The 18,750-nt window shown below is 32.6% G+C and overlaps 1 protein-coding gene across 1 annotated transcript; it reads right to left on the reverse strand.

Annotated features, from left to right (window-relative positions):
* Window positions 1-3,300: 3,300 nt before the first annotated feature.
* On the reverse strand, window positions 3,301-5,667 carry LOC143085121 (uncharacterized). The gene has a single exon (XM_076261304.1). The coding sequence runs from the start codon at window positions 5,634-5,636 to the stop codon at window positions 3,486-3,488; it is 2,151 nt and encodes a 716-aa protein (XP_076117419.1). The 5' UTR covers window positions 5,637-5,667; the 3' UTR covers window positions 3,301-3,485.
* Window positions 5,668-18,750: the final 13,083 nt, after the last annotated feature.

Here is an 18,750-nt window from a genome sequence, read left to right on the forward strand (position 1 = left end):
ACACTGTGTTCACTTTGCATACGGACAATGTCGGGGAATTGCCTCCTGGAGTAAATTTCTTCTAAATATAAACAAATTAAAGAATTTTCTTAGAAAAATAGTATATGCACATTAGTTTTATAATGAAAAATTTCAAGCAGTTTAATTGAAGTCTGGAGCTGACATGTCATCAGTAACTGCTAATAGTCTTTTGTTATTTATGTATTATATAAAAAAAGAAGAATTGGTATGATTGCCAATGAGACAACTATCCACAAAAGACCAAAATGACACAAACATTAACAACTATAGGTCACCGTACGGCCTTCAACAATGAGCAAAGCTCATACCGCATAGTCAGCTATAAAAGGCCCCGATAAGACAATGTAAAACAATTCAAACGAGAAAACTAACGACCTTATTTATGTAAAAAATGAACGAAAAACAAATATGTAACAAATAAACAAACGACAACCACTGAATTACAGGCTCCTGACTTGGGACAGGCACATACATAAATAATGTGGCGGGGTTAGACATGTTAGCGGGATCCAAACCCTCCCCTAACTTGGGACAGTGGTATAACAGTACAACATAAGAACGAACTATAAAAATCAGTTGAAAAAGGCTTAACTCATCAGATAGACAAAAAATACAAGTGGACGTGGCCGGGTACTTATACATCCCGACACAAAAAGACACAATGAACAGATCTGAGAGTACTCGCAGTTATCTATCAGCTAGTTCAAAGTTATGGTCATTTTGTTTATTTTCTTTTTTTACCTTTTTTGACATCGGACTCGAACTTCTCTTAAACTGAGTCTTACTGTGCGTACTGTTGTGCGTTTTTTTTTCTACATTGGCTAGAAGTATAGGGGAGGGTTGAGATTTAAATAAACATGTTTAACCCCGCCACATTTTTGCGCCTGTCGCATGTCAGGAGCCTCTGGCCTTTATTAGTCTTTTATGCGTTTTAATTTTAGTTTCTTGTGTATAATACGGAGTTTAGTATGACGTCCACTTAACTACATTGTACATGTAGTATACATTGTACATATTTGTTTCGGGGCCAGCTGTAGGACGCCTCCGGTTGCGGGAGTTTATCGCTGCATTGAGATCCATTAGTGGCCTTCGGTTGTTGTCTGCTCTATGGTAGGGTTGTTGTCTCTTTGACACATTTCCTATTTACCTTTCTCAATTTTATATTTCAGTATTCAAGTTGAAAAGTGAATAATGAAATAGATTGTTTTTTTACTGACACTCTATAACTGGTGGTATATAACTTGTGGATTGTGCCGCAATGCGTATTAAAGGGGTTACGGAGAACCTAAATTCCAAAATTCGCGTGAAAATTGAGAAATAGCCAATTTTGAATATTGGAATGAATATTTTGAATAATAAGTATCAAAGAGTTCTTTGTTTTTTTTTTAAATAAATTTAAGTATTTGTTTGATTAACACCAAAATGACGAGTTCTGAGAAACGAGCAAGCAAGTCAAGGCCGTTAAACACAACACAAAGTTATAGTGTCATAGTAAAAAAAAATCCTATTTCAATATACACTTTTCAACTTAAATACTGAAATATAAACTATTTCCTTATTCATTACTAAACATTGAATAGTGAATAATGAATTTGAATTTTGAATTTTGAAATATTGATAAAGGACGTATTTCAGCGCGGTAAAAAGATTAAAAAATTGAAGTAGAATCACTTGCATCAAACAGATGGATTTCGATCTGTTTGACGTCAATCACAAAACAATCTTTTGGCTTTTATGTGTGTCCACAAACTCATGTCAAGTTGCAATTACATATGCAATATTTTTTCAGCATTTAAATAACACTTTTTGTCACAAATCCTGGTTTATATTTTGAAATTGTTACTTTGACCTGACGTAGAGACCTCAATAGATATGATTCTCTCATGTGTGACAGCATACGAAACAAACAAAATGAGATTGCAATTCAATATGTACATGTAGTATTTAAAAAACATCTGTAAGGTATCTGGGAACCAATTTTTGGCATAAATATCTTATCTTTTTTATTGTATTATGACCTTGAAAATTGACCCGGTAATAAACCATTTGGATCCTCCTATGATTATGAGTTCAAATAGTAAGGTAGAGTTTCAATTTATAACCTGACGACTAAAATGACGGACAAAATGGCAGGTTGAAACTGTATATAAAAAAAGGTAAAATCACAAAAATACTGAACTCCGAGGAAAGTCGTTAATCACATTGCAAAACCAAATGACAAAACACATAAAAAACGAATGGACAACAACTGCCGTATTCATCCCGCTGCTTCTTGAGCATGGGCTTAAATTATTTGTAAATAGCAAATTCGGAATTTATTTTAAGCATAACTTATACATAATTTATACTTAATGTAGTAAGTCACTAAACGTATGTGTATTTCGATGGAATATGATTTTAACGTGATTTCTCCTGTTTACAAAAATATATGCAATAGGTACGATGCATAAGTAAAGAAGAAATGTGGCTATAAGGTCGGCCCACTGTTATAATAAGTTTCACAGTAAGAAAGATGACATAACAAACTCATATAAAATGGTCAGATCTGATATATTTGGTTTAAGTAATTGTTTTGTTATAGGCAAATCCGTTAGCTTTTTCTCAATTACAATGTTAGACAACTTTCACGTTGTGCCTCCTATAGCCGACTATACGGTATTGGTTCATTCGCATTGTTGACGGAATAAAACAAATAATTCATGGCCCCATTGATTTCATTGAAAAATTTTCCAATTTTAAGCCATAATGGTTACTTTTTCACAAGTTCAAATAAAGTGGTAAGACTATCCTTATCCCTACTTGTGCTGAAAAATCAGCATACCTTTAATTGCATATTAGAGAGGACTGGTTTCCGAAATTCTGCTGGTACAAACACAAGAATTTTTTACTGGAACAACCGGCAAATGTGCCCACCTGTTATTTCATATATTTTTTATAATACAGAAGACACTGTCAACATGGGTTCTACTGTGAGATTTCATTTGATACCAACATCACCCAGTTATTTTACTTATTGGCAAATTTGGGTTGATTTTTTCTTGAATGGCTCTTTTTAAAGCATTTAAGGAAGAACACCCGAGTATTTAAATTGGATGCAATTTATAAGCACTATTTGCTATAAACATCAAATTCAATAGCGATTGACGTGCTGCTATTTTTTTTTTGTCTTCGTTCTGGTTATCTGAATAGCATGGTTAGTTATTAACTGTCACTTTGAGTCAAATCATATGAAGAAGGATCGAGACGAAATAGCTGATATGGGCTACATTAAACAGTATGCAGGAAATTGTTTTGTTTATTTCAATATATATACAACTCTTCACCATTATCATACTTTTAAATATTTCTCCTTAACCGACATTTGTTGGAGTGTACAGGTACGTAACACAAAATAATCTTATTATACAACTCTATATAAAGTTCTGTCTGTTGTCTGTTATCGTTATCTATTTTCCTTAAAAGCTTCAAATTTTTCTTGCTTTTATTATGAAACTTGAAGTGTTTTTTTGTTTATCATGCAGTTTCATTAACAACGCATCTTCAATACATTTGTTACCAGATTTGCATGCCATTGCAAGAGGCGTTAATCCGTTTGTGGCCTCTTTTTGTATATCTGCATCGTAATCTAACAGTAACTGGACAATTTCTTTTTGTTCTCTCATACATGCTTCATGGAGAGGAGTCAATCCAGTTATATTTGCATAGTTGACTGAAGCCCCAACTTTCAACAATGCATCTACTACTTTATAATTCCCCTTTAAACATGAAATAATCAGAGGAGTCTGTAAATCTTTATCAGGTTTGTTAACTGACGCACCATAGTTGATAAGGAGTGAAACTATATCTGTTTGATTGCTGCCACATGCTTTATGTAATGGTGTCATTTGATCACTGTTCTTAAAATTTGCATCAGCTTGTCTTTGCAGTAAAAGACGGACAATCTCTGTGTTGCCATTTTCACATGCTATAAAAAGTGGAGTGCTTTTTAACGCATTTGGAATATCTACTATTGCATTATTATCCAATAATAGTTTCACTATTTTCAATTGGCCTTTCTCACAAGCAACATATAACGGAGTAACACCGTTCATGTCAGCAATATTGATGTTTGCCTTTTCGTGTTCAATTAACAATTTGGCAATCTCTTCAAATCCATATTCACTGGCGCAGTGGAGTGCAACTCTGCCCTTATCTGTAGTTATGTTAAGGTCTGGACTCAGTCCAATTAAACAACGTACGATATTTGTGTTCCCTTGTTCAGCAGCGATGTACATTGCTGTTTTGCTTTCAAAATCTACTAAATTTATATCAAGTTTATACCGAGCCAATAAATTAACAACTTTAGCGCGTCCATTTGCACATGCTAAATGCAAAGGGGTGTTTTTATTGCTGTCTTTTACATTTACCTTAGCTTTGTTTTCTATCAGACATTTTGCTATCTCCGTATTCCCGTTCAAGCATGCAACATGAAGCGGAAACTTTAAATCGCCTGTCCTAGCATTAATAGTTGCTCCACGTGAAAGCAAATATTCAACTGTCACGCTTTTATTATTTTTACATGCGATATATAAAGCTGTTTCGTTGTTATTGTCTGTCAGGTCAATAGATGCACCATTGTCCAATAGAATGTTCGCTACGTGCGTATTTCCGTGCATGCAAGCTTTATGTAAAGCAGTTTGACCATCATTATCTTTAAGATGACCTAAAGTGTTCTTCAATCCTAGAAAAAACTCAACATAGTCAGAGAATCCTTTTGCTGACACAACATGTAAGACTTTGGTTCCATGGCTACCTTTTTTCAAATCACCTTTGTTTAGATATTTTTTCAAATGAGCAATAAATGATTTTCTGAACTCAACCGAGGAGTGCTGATCACCTTCAAAAAGATCATACTTCCCTAATATAACGTCCGACAACATTCTTTCAAAGTGCATGTCCTGTAATTCTTTTGGTATTACAATTTTGAGCTTTGGATATGTTCCATTCGATGTTTCAGGACAAGTTCTTTTATTTAAAAATGAACTTTCACCATATATAATTAGGGTGCGCATTATGCATGGACCGATGGATAGAACCAATGCATTAAACAAGTTGATATGAAGGCACTCGAAATATTCTGTGTTCTCCAACACATATGACTTTTTCAAAGCAATGAAACGCGAAAATAATAAAGACTTCAATGGCTGTGTATCAAAACCTATTTCTTTCGATAAAAACTGCAACATCTCATCATATTGGTGGCTACCTTCGTTAAATAAATCTTTTTTTACCTTATTGTCAAATATCAGCAGAATTGTTAATGCAAAGAAAAAAACATCTCCATATTTTCTCATATTAATAGTTTCAGAGCTAATGTATTCAACTGGAAGTTTGAAATATTCAATTATATGTTCTTTATTTTCTGCACGGACGCTTGAACAAAGAGCAGGAAAAAAACTGGTTGACATAATCACTTCTTGGCCTATACCATCTATTATATCATCGTGTAGATAACATCTTCCTATCCTTTTTCTTTCCTCTAAAGAGAGCACTAGATCGTTTGAGGTTAAATTCAAATGACAAAATGTAGGTTTTTGTAAGTTTACCGACAGAAAAATATGTAATCTCGATGTCATAATTAATTTCAAATCCTTATTTTTGTTGAGAATATTCTGCACAAATTCACCATGATGATTCCACCACATAGTGTTGTAATCACTCACAGAATATTTACCGAAAACATCATCTACTAAACATATTTGCTTTTTGTCTTCAAACACATATTTGAACAAATCGTCTGGATTAGAAATAATAATTAAGTTAAAGTCCATGGTTTCCTCAAATGTCGTCGCAATATGAAATGCTGTTGAGGATTTTCCGCATCCCATTGGTCCAGATACTATAATACACTGTTCTTTTTGTATGCTTTCTTCTATCCTCTTAGAGGCTGTTGTTTCCACAAAATCACTAAACTTTTTCATCAACAATTGTTTCAAATGTGTTTGTGCATCTGCAATATAATATTAAAATATAAATGAACTCATTCACTTGGCAATTAAACAAATACAAATGTACCTATAACGTCAAAATTAAATTCTGATGCAAAGCTGTAGAATTATGCAAGAACAGAAATATATGACTGGATAACTATAATACCGAACTCCAAAGTAAATTTAAACTAGAGGCTCTAAAGAGCATGTGTCGGTCACCTGAATAAACTGATGCTTTGGAAATCATGTAAAATAAGGTTAAAATCATAATTCATAGTATAATATATCATTAAATACTATAATAATATCTAATATAATAGCAAAAAATTGCAAAATTTCCATAAAATTACTAACCCAGAGGCAGCAACCAAACAAAAATTGACTATAATTGACTTCAATAACTCCTGGAGGGGTCAACTGACCATTTTGGTCATTTGACTTTTTGTAGATCTTACTTTGCTGAACATTATTGCTGTTTAAAGTGTATCTCTATTTATAATAATATTCAAGATAATAACCAAAAACGGTAAAATTTCATTCAAATTATTAATTCAGGGGCAGTAACCCGACAAAAGGTTGTCCGATTCATCTGAAAATTTCAGGGCAGATAGATCTTGACCTGATAAACGAGTTTACCTCATGTCAGATTTGCTTTAAACGCATTGGTTTCATAGATATAAGCCAAAATCTACATTTTACCCCTATGTTCTATTTTTAGTCATGGCGGCCATCTTGGTTGGTTAGCCAGGTCACCGGACAAATTTTTGAAACTAGAAACCCCAATGATGATTGTGGCCAAGTTTGGTTTAATTTTGCCCAGTAGTTTTAGAGGAGAAATTTTTTGAGTTAACTACGACGGACGACGACGACGACGGACGACGATAGACGCCGGACGCAAAGTGATGAGAAAATCTCACCTGGCCCGTTGGGCAAGTTGAGCTAAAAAGCGGGAAAAAATAAACACAAAAAGGGTAAACATGTCAAAATTCGAGGTACAACAGTCCACATTGAGCTACAGAGTATAATTTTAAGAGTTTGTTACAGAGAATTCGAAAGATCGACAATTTAAATTATCCAGAAGTTCTTTAGAAATTGTTTAGAATACACGTATGGTTAATACCACTACGCGAGTAAACAGTTTCACAGTATTTTTAAAGAATCTTTTTCATTCTAATCGGCAATTCCTTTGTAGAACATACAGATGAGCCGGCAATGTGCCGTTGCTTGTACGGATTTTTGTGAAGCTTAGGTGGAATATTACATCATTCGACGACCATGCGACTTGCAGTTAAAGACAGACGTTCCAACCACTACACCAAATATACTGCTCAAAAGAGGAAGTGGACTTATACCCGCGAGCCCCCTTAAATACAAAAAGGTATGAAGAGAATAATCATGTAGATGAAACAAAATCATTTTCACCACTATATTTGTTTTAAGATATTCTGATTATTAAAGATAGTTCTGTTATGAAACATTACTCAAGTGGAGCAATAATTGTGCAAGACTTAGTGACCACTCTCATTGAGATTGTACAGTGAACTTTTAATGATTGATGGCTAACTTTTCATTTTAAATGACTAATATACATTGTGGAATACACCTCTACATGCATAACTATTGAGAAAGTATACATACAATTATATATATGAATATGACAGTAATTAATACATTTGGTGAAGCTTTTCATTTTGCCTATGTTTAAAAACCTTTTGTTTCTTTATATCGTAAAAAGAGCAATAAAACATATTAAAAATAAACTAAATGAATGCTTTTTTGCTAGTAAGCAGACAGTTACTTATATATTATGACAAACACCTTTTTTATCCTGTGACATCTGGTTATGTGACTGACAAATAACTTCCCCACTTGTAAACTGACAAATAACTCCCATACCTGTAAATAGAAAAACAAATGGTTTGCACATTTAATTTGCATACTAAATAAGCTGTTTACAAAGCTTCATGTACAGGACTGTTGCATCATTTTTTCATAACATGCATGCATTCAGTTTCATTGGTATGTTACAAAGCATGAATAATGCAGATCTCTGAACTGAATTCAGTTTCTCTTTTCTTAAGAGAAACCCAAAAATGTAAAACAGTTGGTCACTGCTGTATAATGTTGTTATGCTAAATCATCATTGAAAATAAGATAAGTTTACCAATGACTATGGTTGGCAATGCAGTAAGGACATTACAGTTAGCAATCACGTAACAAATATTGTTCCAATGTAAAGAACAGATTACTTTTAATAAATAAAAAACGACACGCGGGATGATTGCTGATGAGACAACTCTCCACAGCAGACCAACTGAAACAGAAATTAACAACTATAGGTCACTGTATGGCATTCAACAATAAGCCCATACCGCAGAGTCAGCTATTAAAGGCCCCCAAAATGACAAATGTAAAACAATTTATATACAAAATAATGAACGAAAAACAACAATATAATACAGCAACTAACGACAACAATTGAATAACAGGTTCGTGACTTGGGACAGGCACATACTGTGACATACATAATACACTTTCTAGCATGGTCAACAACCGGGATCAGAAATCATAGCAATGACATAAACAGATTACCTTTCAGGATGGTCAATGCAGTAATGAATAGCATTATCTTGGCAAGTCCAATGAGTATGCTGAGTATAATTCTTGGCATTAAAATTGACTTTTTAATACCTGCAGAAAAGATATATAGTTACCAGCAGAACTTAAAAAATGTTTTAACAGAACAGATGATCTCTATTTCTTCACAACACTTCACTTCTCCCTTAATACGTGCATTTTCAAAGATCTATATATTTATCTTCACAATATTTAGTATATAAAATTTTGTTTAGACAACAAAACAAGAGAAATTCTATAGTATGATAAAACATTTTCCTAGCTATGGTTTTATTGACTGTTACATTACAGTTTCTCATCTATTTGATGAATTACAAAACAAAATGGCTATTATTTTTTGGTCCGATTTGGATATATAACTCGTCTTGTGCTTCGGTAGTTTTCAAATCTTACTTTCTTGTTAATTTGACCTGTTGATACTATTTGTTATACTTTTTTTGTATTTTAATGTTTACTTTTTTAGGGTTATATCTCGTCTATATACCAGTTTTGATAAGTGTTTGGTATGACTATAAATTTTCACTTTTTCGTACTATGAACAAAAAAAATATTTACTTTGTAAAACATATTTCCGTTCTCCTTTTTAACTGCATACTTTACAACATAATTATTTTCATTGACCTGTGTATATTATTATATTTGGCGGCTTTTTGTTCAAGGTTATTGTTTTTTATTGACATTGTTTAACATCTCACAGCGGTATACTTTTGTTGCCTTTATCTAATCATCCCTCATTTTATTAATTTTGTATTAAATTGTATCATAGATCGAATTCATTCGTTAAGTGTATGTTCACTTGTGTTAATATGTCTTTTGATTGACTAAAGCCATTTCAATTGATATTTATAGTGTGTCTTTCTATGTTTTGATGTTACACTATCTTTTCAGATAAGGGTGAAGGTTGGTACCTAATAAAACGTTTAAACTCGCTGCATTTGTTTGCGCTTGTTCTAAGTCAGAAATCTGATGTTAAGTAGTTGTCGTTTGTTGATGAGGTTCATAAGTGTTTCTCGTTTCTCGTTCTTTATATAGATTAGTCCGTTGGGTTCCTTGTTTGAATAGTCATTTGTTGGGCCCTTTAAAGCATGATGTTCGGGGTGAGCCAAGGCTCCGTGTTGAAGACCGTACTTTGACCTATAATAGATAACTTTTACAAATTGTGACTTGGATGGAGAGTTGTCTCATCGGCACTTCGTATATCTATATTTGCATTTTGTGTGCACTAGTGGTGTATCAATTCTTTATTTGTTTTGATCTTGGTATGATTATAAAGGAATTAACAGTTACTGTAATATTGATGGATACATGGCATTACTTTACCTTCTTTATCTTCATTATGTGAGATTGGCACTAATGGTCTTGCTTTATCTCTGCCGAATAGAAGGTTATATAAGTTTAATGATAAGATTTCCTATCATAAATTCCTTGATATATTGAGGCAAACATTGATATGTACATTATCATATTACTATATCTTTGTTTGGGATATATCGTTCAAAATAGTCAAAAGTTATCAATATAAATATATATAAGATACAAAGACTAAAAATCAAACATTATCCTAATGACGATGAATTATTAATGCAACGTTTTTACGTTCGGTTATGGTAGTTTACCAGAAGGAGAAGTCTTCTCGATTTGAAACAATTATCACGTCAACTTGAAACTATATTAGTATTGATCCATGATTTCATATTACACACTTAACATGAAAATGTTACAGTGCATGTGATCATGATCCGTTGTGTGTTATAGATTTATATTCTGTATACTATAGTATCAAATTATTTACAATAACTGAAAATAATAATTACTTAACCTACCCCGTATCTGTATCATCTGGTATCATACTGCAAGTTGATTGCATACTCCAATTTGTCAAGTGTATACAATTATAGTCTGAAACATTTCAGAATATATCTATAATACTAAAATTACGAGGTCCAATTTGTCAGCCGTCATCACGTAAAAACGACGAAACACAGAATTCAACTTTATATATAACTAATATAGTACAAAGGTCTAAATTAAAAATTACACCACTTCAGGCCCTTTTGTTTTCCACGTAATTAATATTGCCAATAATTAAGAAGTTCCGGGTCGAGTCCGCTACCGATAACAATAGTATATTCACCTGTTACCTATTACCTTATCTGTACGTTCCGCATCTGACAGGCGCACCACCAAACGTTGTATTCAGGATTAATATGCTATATACACGGGTCATAACCACAGGGTTAACACTACTAAATTGTCAAATTGTTACCTATTGTAGTATTTTAATCAGTAAGACTTTCTAAGATAACAATACGAACACTAAAAATCTGGACTAAAAATAAGGCGTATAGGTACAGTTTTCAATTTGTTAGTGGGCATGACGTAAAACAGCAAAGCAAAGAATTCAACTTTATTTATAACTTATATAGGACAATGCTGTTGATTAAAAAATGCTCCATTCCAGGACCTTTTGTTTTCCAAATAATTAATATTATCAATAACTGATAAGTTCCAGTTCAACGGGTTCAAACAGAAAGATTTTGAAAGAAGAGAAAACTGTGTATCTTATAATCGACATGACTTTATCAGATGACAATACTAATACTAAAATAAGGCTTGCGCATAGTTATATACTTTAATTCAGTCACGGACCCGTGATATCACGGGTGTGTTCTAGTAAAGTACTAAAATAACGAGGTCCAATTTGTCAGCCGTCATCGGGTAAAAGCGACAAATCAAAGAATTCAACTTTATATATAGCTAATATAGGACAATGGTGTAGATTAAAAATTACACCAATCCAGACCCTTTTGTTTTCTACATAATAAATATTGCCAATAATTAACAAGTTCCGGGTCAAATCCGATACCAATACCAATAGAATATTCATTTGTTACCTATTACCTTATCTGTACGTTCCCCATTCCACAGGCGCACCACCAAACGGTGTATTTAGGATTTTGCTATATACACGGGTCATAACACAGGGTTGACACTACTAAATTCAATCATTGACAAATTGTTTCCTATTGTAGTATTTCAATCCGTAAGACTTTCTAAGATAACAATACGAATTCTAAAAATCTGGACTTAAAATAAGGCATATAGGTACAGTTCATTTGTTAGCGGGCATGACGTAAAACAGCGAATAAAAGAGTTTAACTTTATTTATAACTAATATAGGACAATGCTTAAAAAAATCCATTCCGGGACCTTTTGTTTTAATTAATATTACCAATAATTGATAAGTTCAAGGTCGACGGGTTCAAACAGAAAGATTTTGAAAGCAGAGAAAACTGTGTATCTTATAATCGGCATGACTTCACTGTGTATCATCGCCACCGGAAATTGGGTACTAACGAAGCGGAGAGAAATAGAAAAAAAAAGTAAACAAGTTAAGAATTCATTCAATTTAGAGCATTTCCACTCATTGGATGAGGGTGCCGCTTAAGAAATGATTTTCTGATATATAATTCTTTAAATTATTAGGCAGATAAGTACAAAATTAATACAAGATTGTGTGTAATACTCCAAAACTTGCCACTTAGTACCGGAAAATTTCGAGGTCGATCGTCCTCTGTCGCCCCATTCTCAAGATATTGAACTGTTTTTCATTATTTTTCCAGACACGTTTTTAGATTATTATAGTGTGGCATGATATTTACTGAAATTTGTTGTCAAAAACATGTTTTTTAAAGAAAATGGACAAAAACATTGTTTGTTTGTTGTACGGCGAATTGCAGAACGTTGTACGGCGAATTGCAAAATAACAACTTTTGTCTGTACGGCGTCTTGCAATATATTATAATTTTAAGAGGAAATTAATCACTGTTTAAATAATATCAAGTGACGATATTTTGTTGATATCAAAGCTTTACAGGCTTACAAATATACAAAATGTCTAACTTATCAAATATTATTAAGTATATGCCGTTAATTCAGTTCAGAAGGCCTCGTTGCGTACCGCTTTTCGATTTTGTACAAAAAGGTTTTTTTCAACCATATTATCCTAAATACATTTATATATCGTTATACTTCTAACGACTGTTGTCTTATTTGTTGTTAGGTTGAATTGTATAAGTTCAATAAAATAAACAGTCCATTCCTCATTTGTTGGTGCTAGCTCTTTTTTTTTTAGATAAAAACAGTGGAGATGTGGTATGATGGCAAATAAGATAACTATCCATCACACTCAAGTACATGTACCACAGGCACTTGTCTCAGAAAAAAAATTCCTATATTAAGGTATATAGGAAAAAAAATTCTGAGACAAGTGCCTGTGGCAAGTACCATATTTTTTTTATTGACACATGGACAGACAATTGAACGGATGGAAAAGCAGACGGAGTGATCGACTCCAAGAAAAAGGACTATGTCATGAATAATCGAAAATGCTTCAAACAGCAAAAGGGAGGCTTCTTCTGGTTATGTATATTGTTGAGTAAATGTTGTATGTCAATCAGTCGTAGTAAACTTGGGCTATCGTCATGACGTAGGAAAGTGTAACAAACAGTTAGAATGAGTGAATACTAGAGGGCGTGAACATTACTTTTTTTATGGCGGTAGCTCTTTTAAATTATGGGTACATCTCAGTCAGGGTATTCATACGACTCATTGCTTACATGATTTTATTAAAAGAAGTTAAGAAGGTTTACTCATTTTTATTTTAAATCATCAAAACCAGTTTATAAATCAGAAAGTAACATGTAAGGTGTCACAAGTTGAAGCGCTCTTTCACCTCCAAGTCCCAATTAAGAAATCTGAGCTGATATAAAAAAGCCTTGGTCCATCTTTACATTTCTGAAGTCTTAGACTAGCAAATTTGACATCAATTTGAGAACCAAGTCATCATTTTTCGGCCTCTTCTACCAGGCCACACTGTTCAGTTATTTTACGAATTGCAAAATGTAAAGGTACTTTATATTTCACGATTCCGTCCAGGTACTCAGGGTCAATATAACTTATCAAACATTCCACATACTTCTGAATTATTTTCATCATAGGACTGACCAGGGTTTTAGCTGGATAAGAAGTGGCCTTTCCTTTTAACATTTTTGATACATAACAAATAGAAGGCAGATATAACTACATTGGTTAGACGTATAAAGAGGGGTACGAGATATCTCTGAACATGTTTAACACTGCCGCATTTGTTGCACCTGCATGACCCAACTTGAGTCTGTAACCTTTGCTACATTTTTATATAGTCTTGTATTTATTTCATTTTTTAAATTTTAGTTCATTTATATGTTTCAAGAAACAAACATTGAACTTCTAACCCCTTTTGGTAGTTAAATGATTGATCACCTAGGAGACAGCTTCGGGTATATTAATACACAGTTACAAGTTTAGTTTCGCATTATAGCCATGGTGAATTTTCTAAATATGAAAGTTTTTGTACGATTGAATTGATTTTTAGATAGTTGAATAATAATATATGCTTCCTAGTGGGTTTATATGAACATTTAGATTGTTTTTAACATGTTTTAGAAGCCATTTTACAGTTTGAACGTCCATACGTTCCTATCCGTACCGCCATAGATTTAAAAATTTTGTATTGTTTTTCAACAAAGATTTGACGCTCGATCTTTTCAATTCAATTTTATGGAAAAAAACGCAGAAATGCATATATTTATGCCCCACCTACGATAGTAGAGGGGCATTATGTTTTCTGGTCTGTGCGTCCGTTCGTCCGTGCGTCCGTTCGTCCGTCCGTCCGTTCGTGCGTCCGTCCGTCCGTCTGTCCCGCTCAAGGTTAAAGTTTTTGGTCAAGGTAGTTTTTGATGAAGTTGAAGTCCAATCGACTTCAAACTTTGTACACATGTTCCCTATGATATGATCTTTCTAATTTTAATGCCAAATTAGAGTTTTTACCCCAATTTCACGGTCCACTGAACATGGAAAATGATAGTGCGAGTGGGGCATTCGTGTACTGAGGACACATTCTTGTTTTTTTATCTTTTGATAGATATATGTCTATGGTTTCAGGAAAGGTTTCACTCTTATTGATTGACATTTTCCTTTGGACCAAATTTTTTAGATCTTTGTGACATGTTCAACCCCCTATCTTGCAATATTTGGTATCAAATAAATGCTGATTGTTGCCATGGTTACACAAAAAAAGATTATATTTCACAATTATTACTATTGGAAATCAAATCTATGGACGATTCTCTTTCCATAAATATACACATGCATAACTCAAATAGTAAGCCTTATTTATTAGGAAGGAAGGGAAAGAGGGTGTTTAAAAATTATGAGTGTCAATTCTAAGTTTTTTCCTATCTGTGAATTGACACCCATCCTAGTGAATAATCTTCTCGTTGCGTTGGGTAGTTTCTTCTATTTGGTCGGGCTTCTGTTTCTTCGACATTTTCCTCATTTCCATTCTCAATTTTATCAAGGATTTACTATACTCAAAGATTTTTTACTTTGCGGAAGCAACGTAAAAAAAGGAATGGACAGCAAATTTGAATGTGATTCTTGTAAATTACAGTTAAGATCAGTTAACAGAGAAAATAATGTCAAAAACCGTGAACACTTAGGTATTAAGTAACAGATAACTGGAATCTCAATTTCAAATAAACAGTTAACAACATTGCAAATTTTAACAAAACAGATTACAGACAGTGGGTCGAACAGTTAAGGGTTTTTAAATTTATCAGTCAAATAACAGTTTTAAACAAATTAAAACCTTGAAAAAGACAAAAACAGTTTAATTTAAAAGGGAAACCCCCCCTTCTCCAACCCCTTAGATATTTGAAATTAATACTTTTATTTTCTTTGAAAGGACGGTAAATAACAAATCTAGCAAGTTGCCATACAGTTAAAAACAAGTTGCCATACAGTAAATTTGTCAACACGAGCAAGTTGCCGTACACTAGACTTTATTTTTCATGGTCTATATTCTTTGAAATACATCTTTTTGACAACAAATTTCAGTAAATATGATGCCACACTATAATAATCTAAAAACGTGTCTGGAAAAATAATGAAAAACAGTTCAATATCTTGAGAATGGGGCGACAGAGGACGATCGACCTCGAAATTTTGCGGTACTAAGTGGCAAGTTTTGGAGTATTACACAAAATCTTGTATCAATTTTGTACTTATCTGCCTAATAATTTAAAGAATTGCATATCAGAAAATCAGTTCTTAAGCGGCACCCTCATCAAATGAGTGGAAATGGTTTAAATTGAATGAATTCCTAACTTGTTTACTTTTTCTTCTATTTCTCTCCGCTTCGTTAGTACCCAATTTCCGGTGGCGATGATACACAGTGGACTTTATCAGATGACAATACCAATACTTAAATAAGGCTTACGCATAGTTATATACTTTAATTCAGTCACGGACCCACGATATCACTGGTGTGTTCTAGTTGAATATTAATAAACATAAAGAAACTTACTTTTTGATTTCTTAAAATTAATTTGTTGTAAATTGTGTCTTCAATTTAAAAATAAAAGTGTAAAAAGTTCGTCTACTACTATACTGTAACCCAGTCTCTAGTGTTACACGTAATGATTTATAAACACACAAAACACTTGATGACAAACGCTTATAGCAATACAAAAAGAGGAATTGTTTGAAACAAATGTTTTTATTTACCTTGACTCAGTACAAAATCAGACGGACATTGTTTTTTGTAACATGAACAATCTTCCTTTGATGGTTCACAGTAGCAAGCATACTTTGGCTTCTTGATAAAATCATAGCCTTTGCTATAATCACAGCGACAGTACCTATCCGTTTTGAAAGTACCATTGTCGTGAATAACTTGGCCTTCTGCATTACAGGGGGTCTTTTTGAATGCGCAGGTAGAACTACCATTCGTCCAGTATTTGAAGGGTTGATATATGTCATGTTCACAGTCGACGCCTTGAATGCCACCAACAAATACCACTTTATGACCTAAAATGATTTGAAATAAAAATATATACTAGATGGTAAGGATTTTTATATCGCGACATTTGATATTTGGTGGGAGTTTGTTTAGCCAAGTTTTACGTGTTGGTTGTTCCTATGTGTCTGCTCTCTTTTTGTTGTCTGTAAATTTGTCGTTACCTTTTTTGCCTTAATTGAAAATGTATTGTCCTCTTTGGCTAGATTTCTCTCTTGACATAACCTAGTAATAACTTCCTGTTATTTGATATATATATATATAGTCATATGGAAGAAAATGGAAATACCAAATAAATGTTCTCCATAAGACTATTATCTATCTAAAATGATAATACTCAAACTGCGATATAAGTTGCAGTATAGTTTTGTTTGTTTAGTGAACGTTTTATGTATCACATCAACGCCAGTAACATAAACTCAAATTTGAAATAAAACAATTCACTGCACCTCTGATAAAAAATACGAAAGAAAGACATACTCAAATCCATGGTACAAATGAATATCCATACATTCATTAATACATTTGTTAAGAATGAATGTGTAGTAAAAATTGTATTCGTTTTAACAACGGCAGTACTTGGCAAAATTGATGTAGACGATCACTGATGAATGTTTTACTACAATATATTTTACTTCCCTTTATTTTTATACTATTATTTCATCGATGAGCATACCTGCAGAATCAAAAGTAGGTGTCTCCCGACATATTTCTTTATAAACTCTAACGTTGTCATCATATAAACAGTGATATTGTTCTGCAATATCACAAACAATCTCTGCTCTTTTAGACCATTGCGATGTACTTGGACATAATAATTCGATGCAGAGATTGAGAGGAAACAAAGCGAGTACAAGGTGCACAAGCAACAATAAATGCATCTGTAAAATATAAAATTATTTGAAAATGTGCATATGTCAAAACAACAAAACAACAAAACAATAGCAATCACATGAACCTAAACAGACGATAGAATTAGGTACAGCAACAGCTTTATCAGCTTGTTATTTCAATATTTTTTTAGTAGAAACAATCAGTAACTACAGATGGGCCACGGTAGACATTGAAATCTACAACACAGTGTTAATGTACCAAGAAATTATGAAAATCGAATGAAGAAATATTGTTTTATACTTTATTTCTTTTCGACAATACATAAAATATTATAAATATTGATCATGGTAATAAACCATCTATTAAGATTATCTTAACTAAATAAAGAATTGTACACTTTTAATAATAAAAAAAAGTCAGAGTACAATGCATAACCATTACTGTTATTCTAGTTAACAGTGCTTTTGAATAATCTATTTTCCAGCAACCACTGATAAAACAAGGACAATAATTGAACATCAGAAAAACAAAACATGCCATGAAAACATGAATGCCACAGCTTTGATGTTGTAAATGTTTTGCGCGGTGGTTTGGGGCCTGATAAAACGATAAATTTAGTGATGTATCGCTATCAATGGAAAGTAAGACAGATTTTCATACATACAGCTAACAAACGCCGACAGACATTCACTTATGCATACCAAATAAGAGGTATGGCCAATCTCCCTCAAATCTATTTCGCACCATGGGAATTTTGGAAAAAAATCCTTCAACATTTATCTTATTTTACAGTTTCATAGATTGATATGTGTTTTAAATGGGTTTTTTATTAACATTTTAGCGTATTTTCTGAACATGTGATTAAATTATCAATTCCTGAATTCAAGAATGCACAAAACTGAAATATTGATAAATATAAAACAAAATGTTTTTACATTTGATAAAATTTCTATATAGACTAATTGTTACCTGATTAAATTAAATATGTAATAAAAAAAATATACCTGCATGTGTTACTTTTTGAGTAAAATGAGGTCGACATTGTGTATATTTGCTCAAAATTTGGATTTGTGGCCGTATTTTCATTTTCGAAAGAAATACATAACTATTTTGTTCTAAAAAATAAACACAAGCTGTTGTTTTGAATAATTTGTAATTTCTGTATTTTATAAGTATCCTAAAAATTTATACATTTTTTATTAAAAAATAACTCATATTTATCAAATGTTCATGAACGTAGAAAAAAAACATCATTTTTTTTATGTATATTTATCAAATTTAAACAAAATGCACTATTTCGGTTACGTTTTCATGAAAATTTACAAACATAATCTTTTCGCGTAATCAAACCAAATGGCATTTTAAAAAAGGTTAAATGGAAAGAAAGTC

The sequence above is a fragment of the Mytilus galloprovincialis genome, chromosome 8 (genome assembly GCF_965363235.1).
Source record: "Mytilus galloprovincialis chromosome 8, xbMytGall1.hap1.1, whole genome shotgun sequence".
NCBI lineage: Eukaryota > Metazoa > Mollusca > Bivalvia > Mytilida > Mytilidae > Mytilus > Mytilus galloprovincialis.